We start from the raw sequence: 17,085 nt of genomic DNA, 5'->3' as shown, positions 1-17,085 counted from the left end.
AAGTTATATAATACGAACTAAACGTGGGTGAAGTTACATGACATGACTGAGTCAGCCTACCGACCTGACTTGGGTGGTCCTGCTTTTCCCTCCCCGACTCCTGGCCCTGCTGGTCCACACCCTCTCTTGCACCACATCAAACCACTCCGTGAGCCAATCCAACTTGTTAATCCAACAGAAAACTATTTTCTTGAACTGACTCACCAAAGGGCTTGACAAGCGTGGTGCTAAGCAGCATGGTGTTGGAGGCAGCATAAACACCTCTTTTGGTGGGCAGCAACTCAACACTGTGACTTAAATGCAGCACAACCAAAAAAAGTGTTGCAGGAAGCACAAGAGCCAAACAGAAGGTCATGGAGTAAAAGCCAGTGACTTCGGTAATGACGGAAATGCAAGAAAAGGCATCACAAAGCCCTAGTGATGAGGGAGATACTGAGGGGGGTAATGGCAGGAGAGCAATGGGACGTTGCACCCTGATAATGCATCATAAGGATGCATGGGAACACACAGGCTCTGCCCTGGCAGAAAGGGGAACAGCGAGTGCAGAACACGGTGCTGAGCTGTACCGAGTCCATCTACGTTGTAATGGCTCTTCAGGGTTCGGGCTCACAACACTTGTGTGCGTGTCTGTAGCCAGCCCTAGTGAGCTCTTCAGGACAGATGTGCTATCTTGATAGCTCGACAAAACATGAGCTGCAATATCGTATCCCCATTGTTCAAGAAAAGGGGAGGCCACCATTGTTCATTTGAAAAACAAACAAAAATGAAGCCTGCACCCATTCTTCTCCAGAAATTGCCTCATCAAAAAAGAAAAAAAAAATCAAACCCTTAAGTCTTACTGATGAATGACACCTGGTGGGTTTTATCAGCTCCAAAACTCCCTATTACCTTTTCCTTCCTCTCTTAAATTACTGTGGCAGGTTTCTTGTTTCATAGCAGCAAATGTTTTAAGCTCACTGTTCTCTTAGAATCTCTCTTACTGGTACAACTGCCTCAATGAGAAAAGGAATTTAGAGACACCAGAAATTGTGCTAGTCAGCTGAAGAGAGGGAAAAGAAACTACTTCTTCACCCAAAGATAAAATGTCCAGTCTTTTAACAGATACATCTTTATGGCTTCAGGGACAGTTATTGAGCTCTGAGTAATAGTTTCTAGGTAATAAGGAAGAAAAAAGTTGAGACTGTAACTCATTAAATAGCAGGATATATTGTAATGCACAAGCTGAGGTGCTCTCAAGCTTCCCCAACCAAGGGACACAGAGCAAACTGTCTGTCTTGCCCACAGTCCAGGGCTGTTCTCTTTCCCGAATACAAGGACAGGCACTGGCAGAGGAGAGCACTACGTGCCTGGCAGCTGAAAGACGAGGGAAGAGAAAATATGATGTGCAATGAATCAGGTACGTGCAAAATAATCATGGCACGCCACATCATCTTAACACTGCTCGGCATTGTTTCCACCTTGATGATCTTTCAGCATGTCACGTTGCTGAATCATAATGACACAGGGGCAGGAAGCACCTATCAGATGCAAAGTGAAAAGGTCATGTTATGATTGTGGCCCTGCAAAGCACTGGAGAGATTTTCTTTATATTTGAGTCCCTTGTTCTCATGCTAGAAGACTTGTCTGCACTGAAACCGAGCAAAGTTTCCGGAGCACTTCACACAAATTTGACCTACATACAGATGAAACAGGAATCTCTTTTTCTTTTTCCAAAAATGCTTATCACTGTGTCAGTTTGTGGATTTCAAATAGCATTTTAAAAATTTCTTTAAAAACAACTTTCTGTCCATAGCTGGACTTTAAGCACCCCGAGGGCCTCCTGGCTTGCTTAAGTTAGAGGCCAAAAATGTACATAATTGTCAATCTTTAGCAAGACAGGGAGTTCTCTTCTAACCAAAGCCAGAAATACTCCCTCTGGAGAAACCTCACAAACAATGTGGAAAAAGCTTTTGAACTTTCCATGGTACAAAGTTTAAACTGAGGACAAAACTGGAATGAGTCAGTCTTGAGCATTTTCTAAGCTGGGCTGCATTTCCATAGCTTTACAGATACAGACATCTGGTAGCAGCATTTTCACTTGAAAAAAAATTAAATAGAGTAAAAGGACATTTGTCTTGTACTTCACTAGCATAATTCATTTTTCTTTAAACATAATACTCATGAACGTAGTCAAATATTTTAATGTGCAAATCTCTCTGGATCAACCCTAACCATATTTTTGGTGTAATAAAAATAGGCTATATTCCCAGAGAAGCAAATGCATATCATTTCAGACAGATTTAGGGACGGCAAAAACAACTTTAGTTGAAGAGCCTGGAGGAATCCCACAATATTAAACACAATATTAAACAGAAGTTTACACAAAGTAATTGAGAATACTTCTAATTTAGCCCAACCCTTATAATCTCAGATTATAATGAAAGGGTTTTTTTCTGTAAACACTACACCATTATGATATTCAGTGATAAACCACCAAATTATTCTATTACTTTAATTTCAGCAAAAACTTTTAGGGCAACTCTACGATGGCATCAACAAGCACTAAGCGGGATGGGAGGAGATCCAGGGTACTGGGGATTAGTTTCAGGGCTCTGAGCCTGATTGCCCCGAGGGCTGTGTGCCACTTCATGCTGTGATAGGGAGAGTATCAAGCTCTTGGCATAGCAGAGAGCTGAAGCCTGGATCCTGAAAACTGCTGAGGCTCCTCAGCTTGTCCTGGCCACAGAAGGACTTGACAAGACCCTGGGTCATGTGCTCCCTGTGTGCTCCTCTGTCATGGTGGCACTAGCAGAGCTAGTCAATCTCTGCACCTTCCTAATCACCTCTGCTGGGTGACCCTTTCCTCCTTTTGCAGATACAGGAGCAGGGGAGGTATGTGGGAGATGATCTGGGAGACGATGACCCTTTTTGCACCTCAGGAAAAGAGCATGCATTCAATAAAGGAGCACTTGCATAGCCTTGTGGATGTACTTTGTACAGTTTGTCCTGATTAGAAAGGAAGTGAGTTTAACAGAGAATCCAACTCAGACAAACAGTTCTCTAGTTTTATTTGGGAAAGCTGCAAACCTGTTACAGTTCACTTGCTAGTATGAAAAGCAAGCTTGAAAAATGCCACTGTTGAGACCAGTGAATAATGGTTTAAGTGGAGTAAGAGCACTCAGGCTGGAGAACACAGTGGAGTGGTCTGGGGGGGAAGAGGGCAAATGCTACAAGTCCCCAAGTTTGGATTCTAATTGTGATGCTGATGTGGACACACATCTCTCTGACTGAGGCCTTATACTCCCACCAACCTCAGGAGCATGTGTAGCTTCCAAAGGCCTTCTGGCAGCATTGAAAAACTGGGCCTGGAATCCCAGGGACTTTTTTCCTGTTCTAAACTATCTGAGGGTAAGATAAGACTTTTTATTTAATTTCTAAGATTATTTTGTTCTGTGAAATAAACTTCTCTAATCTTGTTACCCTGCATTCCACCCCCTCCCCGGGCTTCAAAGATTATTTTTTGGTTGCTTATACAACCTTACTGCTGCAGTACATGAAATACACAACGCATGGTATAAATGCAGCCATTATTACTGCTTAATGAAAACAGAAAAGTTATTCATTGACCAACTTTTTTTAAATTCTAATAAACGTATCAGATCCATATCTAAGTGGTGACAAAAACTCTGACCTTGCATAAAGTTTATCCCACAACATCCTCATTGTGACTGGTATTACTTTGAAGATTTTTCATGTGCATTCTTTGCAAAGCCATCTGGCCCACCATTACCCAGTCACCAGTCAAGTCCTTTTCCAACATTCACCGACACAGACAAGGAACTAGCTATCTTGGAAAGAGCACGTTAGCAAATGAAGAGCAACCAGAGACGAAAGAGGAGGAAGTCCCTTCCCCCTCAGTTTTGGCAACCACCATGCTGGTCAGTTTGCTTTGTATACCATATGTTGCTTTTTGTCGTGCTTTGTCCTTATGCTGTCTGTTAAGGAACAAACTCTTTGGCAATGAATAGAGTCTTTACATGCTTGGAAAACATTTCTAGCATGTTGTAGACACTACTGTAATATAAATAGTCATTGTCTTCCAGAGCTTCCTTACCACCACCACTCTTTTCTGCAGCTTTGTTGCTGGACCACAACCTTCATTAAATTGTTTGGTGCTGCTGGCAAAGTGCTGCAATCATAAAATATGGCACATGCTTCATATACCTGAAGACGGATTTTGTTGAACTCAGTATTTCTGTTGACCACACTGGGGAACAGTCTGTCAAGACAACCTAAAGTAGCTCAGCACATTAGCAAAACTAAAACTTAGTAAAAACTAAGACCAAGACCATTAATTGCATCCCAAATGACACGTGGAATAGAGAGGGAAAGAACAAAAGACCTTTGAAGCCAAATTAGCCCAAAAATTAATAACATCAGGATTTAGCCAGGCACCATATTTGTGCCTTGGTGCTTTTCTTACTTGTTTCGTAGCTGGACTATTGAGTTTCAAGCCTGTGACCTTCATCTCCACTGTTTGCTGAAGGAGTATGCAACAAATGTGAAAAGTCTTTAACTCTTCAGTTTCTTTGTGGCAGAACATCATTGTTTGCATTTCTGAAGTTTTTGAAAATAACAGCCTTGACTCTCTTCTCATTTAGCCCAGTTTAGCAACGCTGCAAGTCCAAGGAATTCAGTTGCATTTATATCAGTTTAAAGCAAGCTGGAGAGATGCCTAGCCGAGTATTTCTGACCTACCTCATCTACCTGTAGTTAAAGAACAACCCTCATTAAACTTAGATTAAAAATCTGTCCACTTTATGCTCTCGGCTTAAAACTTGTTTTTGACCCACTTTCTTCCGCCTCTACTGCTGTATTTTCCTCTCTTCAAAAGCAATAAACAGAGAAATTACTAATCTGCAACTCTATTGGGTTTTAGTTCCCAGCTTTTCCAGTTCATTTGGGGTTTTGTTTTTTGTTGTTTCTTTTTTTTTAAATTCAGCCTTGGAGCTTGCTGATCACATTCACCTTGAAATCTCATCCTTTGGGCTTTCATGACCTTGTCCTCTCAGTACTCCTTTTGCCTTTCTAATAATTCATCCTGGTTTTCCTTCTCATTTTCTGCCTGTACCACAGGCATTTGTAGCCTTGGCACACTTTGTTTCTCCTTTTACATCCTTCACATAGCACATGCAGTGCTTAATATTCCTCCAAGTCCTATCGCTATGTCAGTTTATTTTAAATCCAGTTCTACGTAGAGATGATAAGAACCAAACCATTTTAACTGCGTACATAAAGCCATCTCGCTACAAGTATATTACAGTCCTAAGCCTCATAACAGCCTGTGAGGAGCAAAAGGGTTACTATTCCTCTTCTGCAGTGGCAAATTAAAAACTGATCTATCCAAAATCACACAAAACCCTGCTTCAGCCAATGGGTTACCACCCAGAAGATTGCTTCACCTTTCTACCCCCAGATGTGTATACTGGATCATGTATTTGACACTCCCTGGACTTTAGAATGGATTTGCTTAACTTACAGGCAACTGCAGCCACTGCCTCTTGCCAGCGCAACCCACGGAGCAAACACTTGCTGTCTGTTCACCAAACAGCTCTCCAAGGGGGTGGGCAGAACCTTGCCTCAGCTTACCACACAGCTCCAAGGCACCGACCACCATATTGGGCTGTATCGTGGCAAATTGCACAATACACTCCCCTTCCCTAACATCTATCACAAGCAAGCAAAACCATGATTTTGGGATCAACCGGAGTTTACACATCACCTCAGGGGAGTCCTCATCCTCATATGGCTTCTGACAGCTGACGGGACTGCGCTGGGACCTTTGTCTCTCCACCAGCACTGCTCTGCCGAAACCAGCTCCCTTTTTCCTGTCAGGGGCTTTGCCATGTTGATCATAGCCCTAGCTGCAAGTCCTGGCCTCTCCTCGTTTCAGTGGCCACATCATCTGCTCTTTCTTCCTCCTTTTTGCTTTTACTTTTTTAACTCGTCTGACTCTGGCCTTCATTCCCGAGTTAGGTGGGACACAAGCAACAGGTTATTTATGAGGGAGCCAGGGCACGTCCCACTCTGCGAGCCATCTGGCGGGGATATTTTGGGGCCTACGGGAGTGACAAAACCTGGCCCTCCACTGTGGCCGGGTGCCGCCGACACCCCCCCTGTAGCTCCAAGCCACACGCCTGTCTTCCATGTCAGGCCGGCGCCCTCCTGCTCTTCGGTGCCGTGCCTCACCTGCGACGGGCCCGTAACCCTGCGCTCACCCGGGGGCAGCTCAACACTGGCGACGGCCAAGGGTCAAGGGCACCCACGGACAAGGGCACCCACGGACTAGGGACCCACGGCCCGCGCGGGGACGCCGGGGATGTCCTGGGCAGCCGAGATCGATGACCCCCTACTCCCCTCTGCTAGCAAGGCTGCTCCCCGTCCCTGGCGGCGTGGGTCTGCGGCAGCCGGGGAGACCGCACTGCTCGGGGGCTGCTTCCGCCCGCCGAGCCGGGGTCGCCCCGGTAGAAGCCGCCCGGCCACAGCTCGAAGCCTGCCTGTGCGCTCGGCGCCGACCCCGCGCTTGCGGCGGTGCAGTGAGGCCAACCGGCCCCTCTGCACGGCGCGGCCTCCCCCGGCTCGACTCGGCCCGCCGCGGCCCGGCCCCGCCCGCCTGGAGGCGCGGCCCCGCCCGCCTGACGCGCCGCCGGCGCTGGCGGGCTGGAAGTGGCGTACGTGCAAAGCGGGACGCGAGAGTGGCACCTCCTCCTGGCCCCGACACAGCAGCGGAGGCGCGGCGGGGAGAGGCGGCGGCCGCGCCGGCCCGCGCACTGGGCTTAGAGGCCGGCGGGGAGCGGAAGGCAGGCCCCCCCACCGCGCCAGCCGGCTGCCCGCCGCCGCCGCTCTCCCCCCCATCAGGCCGCGCCGCCGCCGCCGGGGCGGCGATGAGGCGGCGCTAGCGGCGTTAGAGGCGCAGGGAGGGCGGCGCGGGCCCCCGCGGCAACCCCGCGCCCGGCCGCCCCGAAGGAGGCCGCGGGCCGGCGGAGGCGGAGGGCGGCGGGGGCCGCGGCGGAGCCGGGCGGCCATGATGCAGTGAGCGCTCCCTCCCCGCGCGGCCGGGCGGGGGCCCGCGTTAGCGCTGCTCCCGCCCGCCTCCTTACATAACCCCTCGGCGGCGGAGCGGGGCTGCGGCGGCACCACCAGCGCCATGGCGAATGACAGCGGCGGCGGCGCCGGCCAGGGCGGCGGCGAGAGCAGCAGCAGCAGCGGCGGCAGCGGCAGTAGCAGCAGCAGCGAGCGGGACCGGCAGTACTGCGAGCTGTGCGGGAAGATGGAGAACCTGCTGCGGTGCGGGCGCTGCCGCAGCTCTTTCTACTGCAGCAAGGAGCACCAGCGCCAGGACTGGAAGAAGCACAAGCTCATCTGCCGCGGCGGAGGCACAGCGGCGGCCGCAGCAGGGGGCGCTGCCGAGCCCCGCGGCGGGCACCCCCCGCCGACCCGCGCCCACAGCGCCGGGGCCGCGGCGGGAGGCGGCAGCCGGGCGGGGGCCGGGGCCGCGGCGGGGAAGGGCGCAGCGCCGCCGCCCCCGGAGGCCTCCGCTGAGGCCGCCCCGCTGGCCAACAACCACGTCGCCGCCGCCGCAGCCGCCGGCGGTGAGGCGGAAGCCCCGGCCGCGGCCCAGTCCCCGTCGCCCTCCGGGGACGCGGTGCTGCTGTACCGGGACAAGTCGAACCTGTACCCGGGCGGCGTGCAGGCGGGGCCCGGCGGGGCCGCGCTGCGCCCCAATGGGCAGACGAAGTCGCTGGTGCCGCAGCGGCTGGCGCTGGAGTACATCGTGCCCTGCATGAACAAGCACGGCATCTGCGTGGTGGACGACTTCCTCGGCAAGGAGCTGGGCGGGCTGGTGGCCGAGGAGGTGCGGGCCCTGCACCACACCGGCCGCTTCACCGACGGGCAGCTCGTCAGCCAGAAGAGCGACTCCTCCAAGGACATCCGCGGCGACAAGATCACCTGGGTGGAGGGCAAGGAACCGGGCTGCCAGGCCATCCGTCTCCTCATGAACAGCATGGACGATCTCATCCGACACTGCAACGGCAAGCTGGGCAACTACAAAATCAACGGCAGGACGAAAGTGAGTGCGGGACCCCCCGTGTCTCCCCCGCAGCTGGGGAGCGGCGAGTGGGGGAGCGGAACCGGCGGTTCCCCGGGCAGGGGCGGGTGTGCGCGCACGTGTGCGCCTGTCTGCGGGTGTGCGTGCGGGTGCGCACGTCTGGCGGTGCGGTGTGTGTGTGCGGGAGCGCCCGGAGCCGCCCCCCGGCCGCGGCGGGACTCTCCGGGCGGGTGTTGTGCGGAGACTGACTGCACTCGACCTGGGAGGTGGGAAAGGGTTCGCTTGTCTCTTCGCTCTTCCAGAGCGGGGTGTGTGTGTTGTGGGTCCGGGCTCAGAATGCGAGAATGCGGCCTGCCGAGTGCTGGCCTTAAACATGCGGGCAGGAGACCCGCATCGGTGAACTGTTGTCCCAAAAGTGGGATACATCCCCCGGCGGCCCTGTCAACCAGGGAGCCCCAGTGCGAGCCCCTGCAGTGGGTGCCGCAGTGGGCAGCGGAGCCACCGCCGTGAAGGGCTTCGGGCAGAGAGGCTTATTTTTACTGTAATCTAATCTCTTTTCTGCAGAAAAATCGTACTCTTTAGATGTCTTTTGGGACCAGAGAACTGAGTCAGAAATCTCCCATTGTATTAGCCTAACTTGCAGTTCCCTTCCAGTCCTTTAAATAAAGCTCACGCCCTTGGTAAAGGACTAACAATGAATATTCATCAGTGTCTTTTCAGTTATAAAAAAAAAAAGGGGGGGGGGAAGCCCCTTCATAATTTGCTACCTCTGTTAAAACATAAGGAAGCTAGTGAATTGGTAGGAACCAGCCCGCAGTGGTGGTTGCGCTGTCACAGCCAGGCTGTTGTTGCCGCAGCTGCAGAATCTCAGCTGGTAGGAAGCTGCGGGAGGGAGGAGGGGAGAAACTGAGAGGGAGAAAACAGCCTTGGGTTTGTTTGTGGCACGGGAAACTCCCATGATAAAGACAAGTGGGTCGGAATTTTCTCTTTCTTCCTTCTTTTTTTTTTTTTTTTTAATGCGGTCTTTGCATACCTTTAGTTGAACTCGGACTTTTTAATGGAAACATAGTCTGTGCTCTTCCTAGGTCCCTAGGAGCTTGGACTTTTCTAAGCCAGCCTGTCTTTGAGACAGTGCTAACTCTCTTCAAGGCCCTAGTGCTTCAAACTTGCACTCTAAAAATACCAGTGGCTTTGCTGGGTTCAATTTATGCGGCAATAAGGAATACTGCTTCTGTTTTCATGTGTTGCTGTACGCGCTAGGGCTTTAGAAAAGGACTTTTGGAATTGTAATCCTGAATCATGCGTGTGATTCCTGGAGTACTGTCTTATGTTTCTAAGTAGTAAGACACTGATACTTCTGCTAATTGCAAAAGGCAGAAAAAATAGTCTCTTAATGCTGCACACTTCTGTGGAGCAGCAGCAACACAATGAGGATCGTTTAGCCCTGCTTGTTTTTCTGTCACTGCAGAAATTTGAAAACTGTCAGTCACTCTCACAGATACCACCCTGAGTTGAATAAACAGAAGGAGATGGACAGGTCAGTGGAAGAGTCTGATCTGTTGAAATGTGGGGTTTGTCAGTGTTTGGGAATGGCAGAGATAGCGATATGGCTTTCACCTCTCCTGTGTCTTTGGAGAATGCAGCTTTCCTTTGCCGTTGGTGCCACAGTAAGTTGAATCGAAAGGCTGTGGTGAGGGAGCAGTCCATTAGTGGAAACTTGTGTACATCTCTGGAGGGCTCCTGGTTGTTTAGAGGTGGGGAAAGGGAGATGTAAAATAAACAGAGACACCTCTTGGTTATCTGAAATAATTTTAATTCACTTCTTGCCCCTGCTTTTTCTGAATCGAAGTTTGATTGTGTTGCTGCTGGAGTCCCGGTATACTTTTTATTCTTGGCAGTATAGATGAGTGTGCAGTGGAGATACTGTGGTAGCTGCAACAGGTTACTCTTTTGTGTTAGTGTGCTTTGCATGGTGACAGCTGCTTAGATGATTTAGTCAAATACAGTCTGCTTTCCAATCTTGGTGGGTATGTTGGATTTGCATTCACAGCAAAGACTTCTTAAAAGGAACGATCCACATGTAATATTTATTCTTACTGGTTTCATTTCAAGTAAGAGGACCAAAACATGTGGAAATTTAGCACGGGTTGACTGACTGGGCTCTTACAGAATAATTTTACTACTCCTGTGTACATATGTTGCAATACTGTGGTTTGCATGGTTGGTGTGTGGAGAACTTAGGGTACCATTTTACTGAAGGTGCTAAATAAACCAATTTGCAGTGTCACTGCCGAGATTTGTAATTCCCCAGCATCTGAACCAGCAAAAGAATTCCAGCCCTTGGGGATGCCCCTGTCTTCTCTAAAATACTACCAGTGAATGCTAGCTGCACAAGGTGATGGATTGGCACAGTATTAAACGATTGCAGTTTGGTATGGCACGTCATGCAGCTGGGGACCTGCTAGAATTGGGCTGTGCTCATAAATGTCAGTGATGTAGCTGTGCTGAGGAGATCTGGGGTGGTGAAATCTAGGAGTCCATGTTTCCTTAAAAAAGTCATTTACTGAGAAATCAGATGTGCAGTAGCTGTGAGGAGAAGGGGATTTTGTTTTCACAATTCTAAAGGCATGTTGTTTTGTGTTTTGTTCTTTGTTTTTAAGCCTAACTTTAATGTTCTTTTATTAGACCTTTAAATAAAAAAGCAAAAAAAAAACCCAAACCGCTTGCAGCCAGTTATTTAAAATATTGTTGTTGGTTCACTGCAGTGTTGTCTTAGAAAACTGGCTTTGTTTTGAAGGTTGTGTGAGGGTTGGCATTATGTCACAGGAGTCACAGGAGCTTTTATTGAATCTTTAACCTTTACCAGATCTAGTTCAAGCTCTGTAAACAAGCATATCCTATTAGAGGGAATGAATCATAAATCCGCTCCACAGTGTGCTGAAATTCCTACCCTCTTTCTATTACCGAGTCTTCAAAAATGTTTTGCTAACTAAACATACCTACAAAATCAGATTTAGTCTCTGTCCTTTAACTAGCAGCTTAGTACGTTTACAGAAATTAATGGATTATTGATCAAAGGTTTTAATGATGCTGTTGATCAAGGCTAATTGTTTTTGGTGTTAGGGAAAAATAGCTGTAGGTAAAATTGAAGAGATGATACTTAGATTATCACTTAATTCATTTAAGGCTTAACTAGTATTGTTGGCATTGTGGCGCCTGTGATCAGGCGTTAACTGGTGTTGTTGGCATTGAATTTGCTATCACTTCTACAAAGTGTCTCGAAGAGTACATATAAAGGCGGTGTATACCCTGCATCTCCTAACCTGTAAAACTATTAGGGAAAAAGTACATTGTTGAAATTGAATCTGTTTTAAACTGATTTCCATTCAATAGGGCCAGTCTCGTAGGCTAAAGGACATGAAATAAGGTGAGACCTTAAGTATGAAAAACATGAGATTTTACATTTGGAAGTCTCTGTATGGGTTTTCTCTAGACTAACTGGGCTACTTAGAACTAATCTGCTTCAACTGGTGTGGTTCTGCTTAGACCTGACTGGTAGATTACTCTCCACCTTGAAAGGTGTCTCAATATAGGAGTAAATATAAACCAGCCAACTACCTGTGCGGTCTGTGGACAGTACAGCAGCAGGTATAAGAGCATGGCTAACTATTCACTCATCTCAGAAGTCCTGACGTACTGCATTCCTTGCTTTTGTTCTCCTAGTCTCTTTCTTTCCAGGCTCTGCTTCCTTCTTTTCTCTAGCAGATGGTGGCACATACTTGCATACATGAGCTGTAGTGTCTTTCTTCTGCTTCCTGTTATTTTCTACGTTTTTCTTCCTCCCTCTCTTCCCAAAATATTATTTTCTTCTTTTTCCTTTCCCTTATCAGTTACCACACTTGTATGTGCATGCATGTGCACATATTTCTGTTTCCTGCCTGTCCTGTCTTAGATAGCCTGTGGAGGTATAAACCTGCTCATCAAAGTCAGGGAATGAAATCCTGAATCTCACCCAGATGAGGTTTTTCCTCCTTCCCCACACAGAGGCTGAGAAGAGGTCAAGGGAGGGGGCAGCTTCATGGGTTTTTTTTGCTAGGTTTCTCTTTCCCTTATTGTGGACTCTGGCAATCATTTAAAACTTCATACAAATCTTTTACTGCTGTTGCAATAATACTGGGACATCCCAGTCGAGGGTTCCTAATAAGCATTGTATAAACGATCATCTGATCTTATCAACTGTTACTGCTTCTGCTCCCATCACACCCAGCACCACTCATCTTCTAACCCTACTCTGTGCCTTTTAGTGGTAGGAGATCGAATAGATGGTTTGACAGCCTCTGTTGCATCCCTTTAGTTTTTGCTTCATTTCCGCTTCTTGTAACCAGCCAGAAGACCTACAGTTCAAATTGCTGCATTTTAATGCTCTCCTGTCTCTACCAGTAGGCCAGTGGTACCCACTGCTCAGCCACCAGTGGCTTAAAAATTTGCTTTGTTAGCTACACATTGTGCAAGCCTGCTTTCCTGCTTTTTCTTGGAATCGTTCAATTACATAATTGCTCATCTCTTTCTCTCACCCCGCCTTCAGTCTCAAAATAAACTGACCTGATCGTAAGTACTTTAACTGCTGCTTATAATTCCCTGGATGCTCATCAGTTTGCAGTATGATGCTGTGCGCTAGAGCATCCTGGAGTTTTCTGAAAACCTGAGGTCTCTGGATTCTGACTAGTTCGACTGTGCCTCCTTCAAAGTTGGTAATGTTCCTTCAGAAAATAATCCTCTAGGAGTGAGTGGATTTGTCATACCCTGCTGTTAGCTTTTCTATAAACTGGAAAGAAGAGGCGCTCTGCTCTGGCCATCTCTTTATGTTGGTGCTTTCTTACAAACTTTTTGGATCAATGTTACCAAGGAAAGAGAAATGTACCTAAGGAGCAGTAATCAGCTGATAGAGCTGAAGATGTCAGCAGCCATGTAGCACTCACTGAGAGGGGGCAGAGGGAACATGGGAGGAGGGTAGATTAAATTTGAGCTTTGCAGATGCTGTTTAAAATAGCATACAGGAGACCCGAGCAAGTCTTCTGGATGTTCTTTCCACTATATCTTATTCTGCAAAATATAACTGTGAGTGTGTGTGACAGTAAGAACACAAATGAAAACAAGAGGTAGAGAATAAGGACTCAGCAGCTGAGCAAGTACTGGAAAGTGATGATGGTGGCAAAACATGGTGAAAGGAAAGGGAGCACAGAGGCGGGTGCAGGGAGCTGCTGCAGCTTGAGTGAGTCCCACTTCTGATCACAGGCGCCAAGACCTGTGGCTGTGGATCTGAGCTGAGGAATGTCTGTAGTGGGGAACTTCCCCTCAATTTGGTTGCGACGTGCTTGGTTACCGAGATTCTTCTGTATCATTCTGGGGGTTTATTTCACTATCATGCCTTGAATTTATGTCTTGGTAGAAAACTTACTGATGTAATTGGTTCATAACGGGTCACTGTATGGTTTTGAATTTGTGGGAAGGTGTGGTTGGGTCTTTCTGTCTGCCAGTACTCACTTGGGTTGCTTGACTTTTATACAGAATATGACCGATGCTCATCTTTACCAATTCTTTTCCCAACAGTGATGTTTCTGTTGGTCATGGTGTTTTCTTCTTGATGAGTGTGCTGGTCAGCAAAGGATTGTATGGTGGTTCACGGATACTCAGCAGCCTGCAGTTCTTGTATCCCTGTTGGGGTAGAGCCCTGACATGTGATGAGTACAGTTTCATTTGTTGTTCCTCATGTACAAGCATCCTGGGTCCCAAATGGAACATAGAATCAGAAGGCTGTCTGTTGTGTCTAATGCAAATGATCTTTTGGTCAAGAAGCACAGCATCCAGAAAAGACACTTGTTAATGGCCAGTGAAAATGAAAATGTGAACATTGCTGAGATTCTGGCAGGTTCTCCTACCAGAGAAAATGATGAAGATATACCAGTTTCTGAGGAGCAACTGAGTGGTAGTTGTAATGTTGAAGTATGGTAAGAATATAGCACGTCTGAGGGTGGGGAGCACTACCTGTGACTGCTAGGAGCTTCTCCGTACCTCTGCGTCTTAGGCTGAAGTTCAGTGAACGCTTTCGGCCCACGCTGCTGGAGAAGTAGTCACTCTTCTTTGCCAGCATAAGTATTTACATGGCCATTCTGTGAACTGGTTTGGGGAACTGATCCATCTGAAAAATAAACTGGCAAAAGAAGTGCTCCTGGTTCAGTGTTCGGATGTTTGTGCTGGCACAGGGGACTGGCAGATGGTGAGACTTTCTTTCAGCAGCGATGTAAATTTATGCCAGCTTAAAGTGTTTGCCAAACTACAGCCTTAGTTTAACACTCGGGGACTGATTATCCTAAAATTTGCCCATGAAAATTCAAACACAGTTTAAGAAATGTTTGTTAGCTTTCTTAACCTTTCTTCATTCTTGCATGTTCAGTGTGAGACTCAATTCTTGCCATCAGAAATGCAGTCTTCCGTCCTCCAAGGATCTTTCTTGTGACAGTTTTATACGGCAGCTTTCCTGGTCTACCCACCGTGTGATCCCATGTAACATGACACAAGAAAAAAGTATTTTCTCCAAAGGAAAACTTACTACTTTTCCTTAACCCATCTCTGCTGGCTCCCACCCTCCAGCTACTAGCTAGATTTCTTAGGCTTCTTGTTGGCTGTCCCTATCCATTATTCTAGAGTTTTATTAGCACCAAAGACATTCTTTATTTCTCTGGTTCAAGATGGAGCTGGACTGGCATTGCCTGTGATGAACACTCTGCTGCAGCTTGCTTTTGTTTGCTGCTGGCTGCCACTGGTGAGGAAGGTCCCTGCTCAGCCGCATTCCCTTGTGCCAGGTCCAGCACTCCTTCTGCTCTGTCTGAAATGGGCAATTTCAGTCCTGTTTCACATCTCTTGTCTCTGTTCTCTGGTGCATTAGGATAGCTCTATGAAATTCTGTGTTGGTTTCTTGCTTGCTTTTACCCAGTCATTTTTGATGAGCAGCTGCAGTTAGTTTTTGAGTTGTTGCTGTTCTGGAGATTGGGAACCCGTGGCCTTGTGGTTTGTGCACATCAGTGATTTCAGTACACTGTGGGTAATTATTTCATTTTTTCCAGTCAGTGGTGTCAAAGATTTTCTGGCCATGTTGCTGCTTTGATGTGCTATGCTGTTTCTCCTGTGCAGAATGGGCTCGATTCAACAGTGCCCAACATTCATAGCTGTACAGCGTCAGAGGAAGAGCTGTCTTCCCTTGCTGGTGGCCTCTTGGACTGAAATTCCTTGGAAGTGTTGTCCTGCCAAGTCCTAGGGCTGTCTGAGCAGCAGTTCTCAAATCTCTGGGTTGGTTTTTATCAGTAACCTTGACTGGGTGTTTGAGAGATGTTTTCCCTTTTTCTAGATGATGCTTAACTTCTGAATAGGTTCTGCCAGCTATTTCCTGCACGTAAATCAGCAGTGTATTATTCTCTTTTGTGTTATTTACCTGCTATCATGATATTTGTAATTCAGTCCTGGTTATCTGACAGCTTTTGGCTTGAACAGGCTTGGTTGCTATTGGAATTTTGCAAAATGCTGTGTTTGTAGTTGCCTACCACATTGTCCTGTGTTGAGTGCAAGTATGTGTGTATGTACCTGTAGGTATGTACATAGTATACTTGCAGCAAGTAATCTACATTTAACCTTGTGGCTTAAATGTAGGCTTTCTTCTGCAGCAAAAAGGAAACTTCTTTTGTCAAAGGGGAACAAATACTCTGTATAGAGCAGAAATTTCTACTTGCCTGTCTGGAAACTAACTGAGTTTTCATGAGGTTCCTTGGAGAGCTCTTGTACAAAGACAGTGCTTTTTTTCAGTTCAAAATTCAGTTTGGGACTGTTGAGCATGGGTTACTTGGCTGATTCTTCAGTGGGATGCTTGTGGGGCTCCCTGTCTCTTGTGCTGCTATATTTTGTTACTTTACAGTAAGGGAGTGACTGTGGACAATCCAAGGACTGTGCAAATGTTTTTTGGAAATAAAGTTACTCTGAATATATCAATACAAGATGTTTAATCACTGGCATGTTTCTTACACTCCACCAAGGAAATAATATTTTGAAAGTGGTATTTTCAGTGAACAAAACAGTAAAGTTATTTAACTTCGCAGCTACTCCTGAATGGAGTATTTGTTATTTATGGTACCCTTTTTGTCTTCCACATTTGTGACTTACTACATAGACCCTTCAAAAGGGGGACTAATGCTGGTCTTTGTGGCCTTTTCAAAAAGCCACTTGGTGCTCATTAAATCCTTGTAAACTTCCAGTTTCTGAAGACTGTTGGTTAACAATGGTTAACAATAGCTCATCAAGCATATTTTCAGTGCAGGCCTGTGCCAGAATTAGTTTGTAAGTGGCAGTCATAAGCTTCAGGTTGAAAGCGAATTCACTTGCTGTTCCAGGGCAGTGTCTTTAAAAAATAGAGCAATGCTTTTACGCACGTAACAGCTGCTTACACTCGAAGACTTTCTTGTTCTTTGGTATTTAACTTAAAACTACTCAAGATTATTTTTGTTAGCATATAATGTTATAAATAGGAATCGGTAGAAATGTGCATGCCTGCACATCTCTAGGGACGTTGTGTGTGAAGATAAGGCAGTTATGTTTCTTGTGTGCATAGTGCTCCAACAAAGACATACAGGCTGTACCTGTAAAGTAGTTGATGAGGCCTAACAAAATAGACTGTTTTATACCTAATTTTACACATTAATTTAGGGTCAGACCAGCTCAGAGCACATAGTTTGACCATGAAGGCATTCTGGACTGTACAAATGATGTATGACTTTGAGGAAATGCTGCTCTGTGGCCCCAGCTCGCTGTTCTGAGAGCAGAGCGTGGGACTGCTTTGCCTTGTTTCAGCAAAAACAAGCATTATGTTGAAAATGATACAAAGGTGAACACAGTGAGGGAGTTCAGGAAGCTGTTGTCCCTTTTGGTCCTAACAGGCTGGAGGAATTGTT

The 17,085-nt window shown here is 47.1% G+C and overlaps 1 protein-coding gene across 4 annotated transcripts in view; it reads left to right on the top strand.

Annotated features, from left to right (window-relative positions):
* The first annotated feature begins 1,715 nt into the window (after window positions 1-1,715).
* EGLN1 (egl-9 family hypoxia inducible factor 1) overlaps window positions 1,716-17,085 on the top strand; it is a 42,411-nt gene continuing 27,041 nt past the window's right edge. For 2 of the 4 annotated variants that reach the window (XM_030499691.2, XM_030499695.2), the window contains exon 1: window positions 1,716-8,110. In XM_030499691.2, coding sequence (XP_030355551.1) covers window positions 7,187-8,110 — 924 coding nt within the window. In that variant the 5' untranslated portion in view covers window positions 1,716-7,186. The remainder of the gene's footprint in view (window positions 8,111-17,085) is intronic. The other 2 variants (XM_030499692.1, XM_030499693.1) reach the window with 1 other exon arrangement.

The sequence above is a fragment of the Strigops habroptila genome, chromosome 10 (assembly GCF_004027225.2).
Source record: "Strigops habroptila isolate Jane chromosome 10, bStrHab1.2.pri, whole genome shotgun sequence".
In the NCBI taxonomy this organism is placed as follows: domain Eukaryota; kingdom Metazoa; phylum Chordata; class Aves; order Psittaciformes; family Psittacidae; genus Strigops; species Strigops habroptila.
This window is presented reverse-complemented; position numbering and strand designations above follow the sequence as displayed.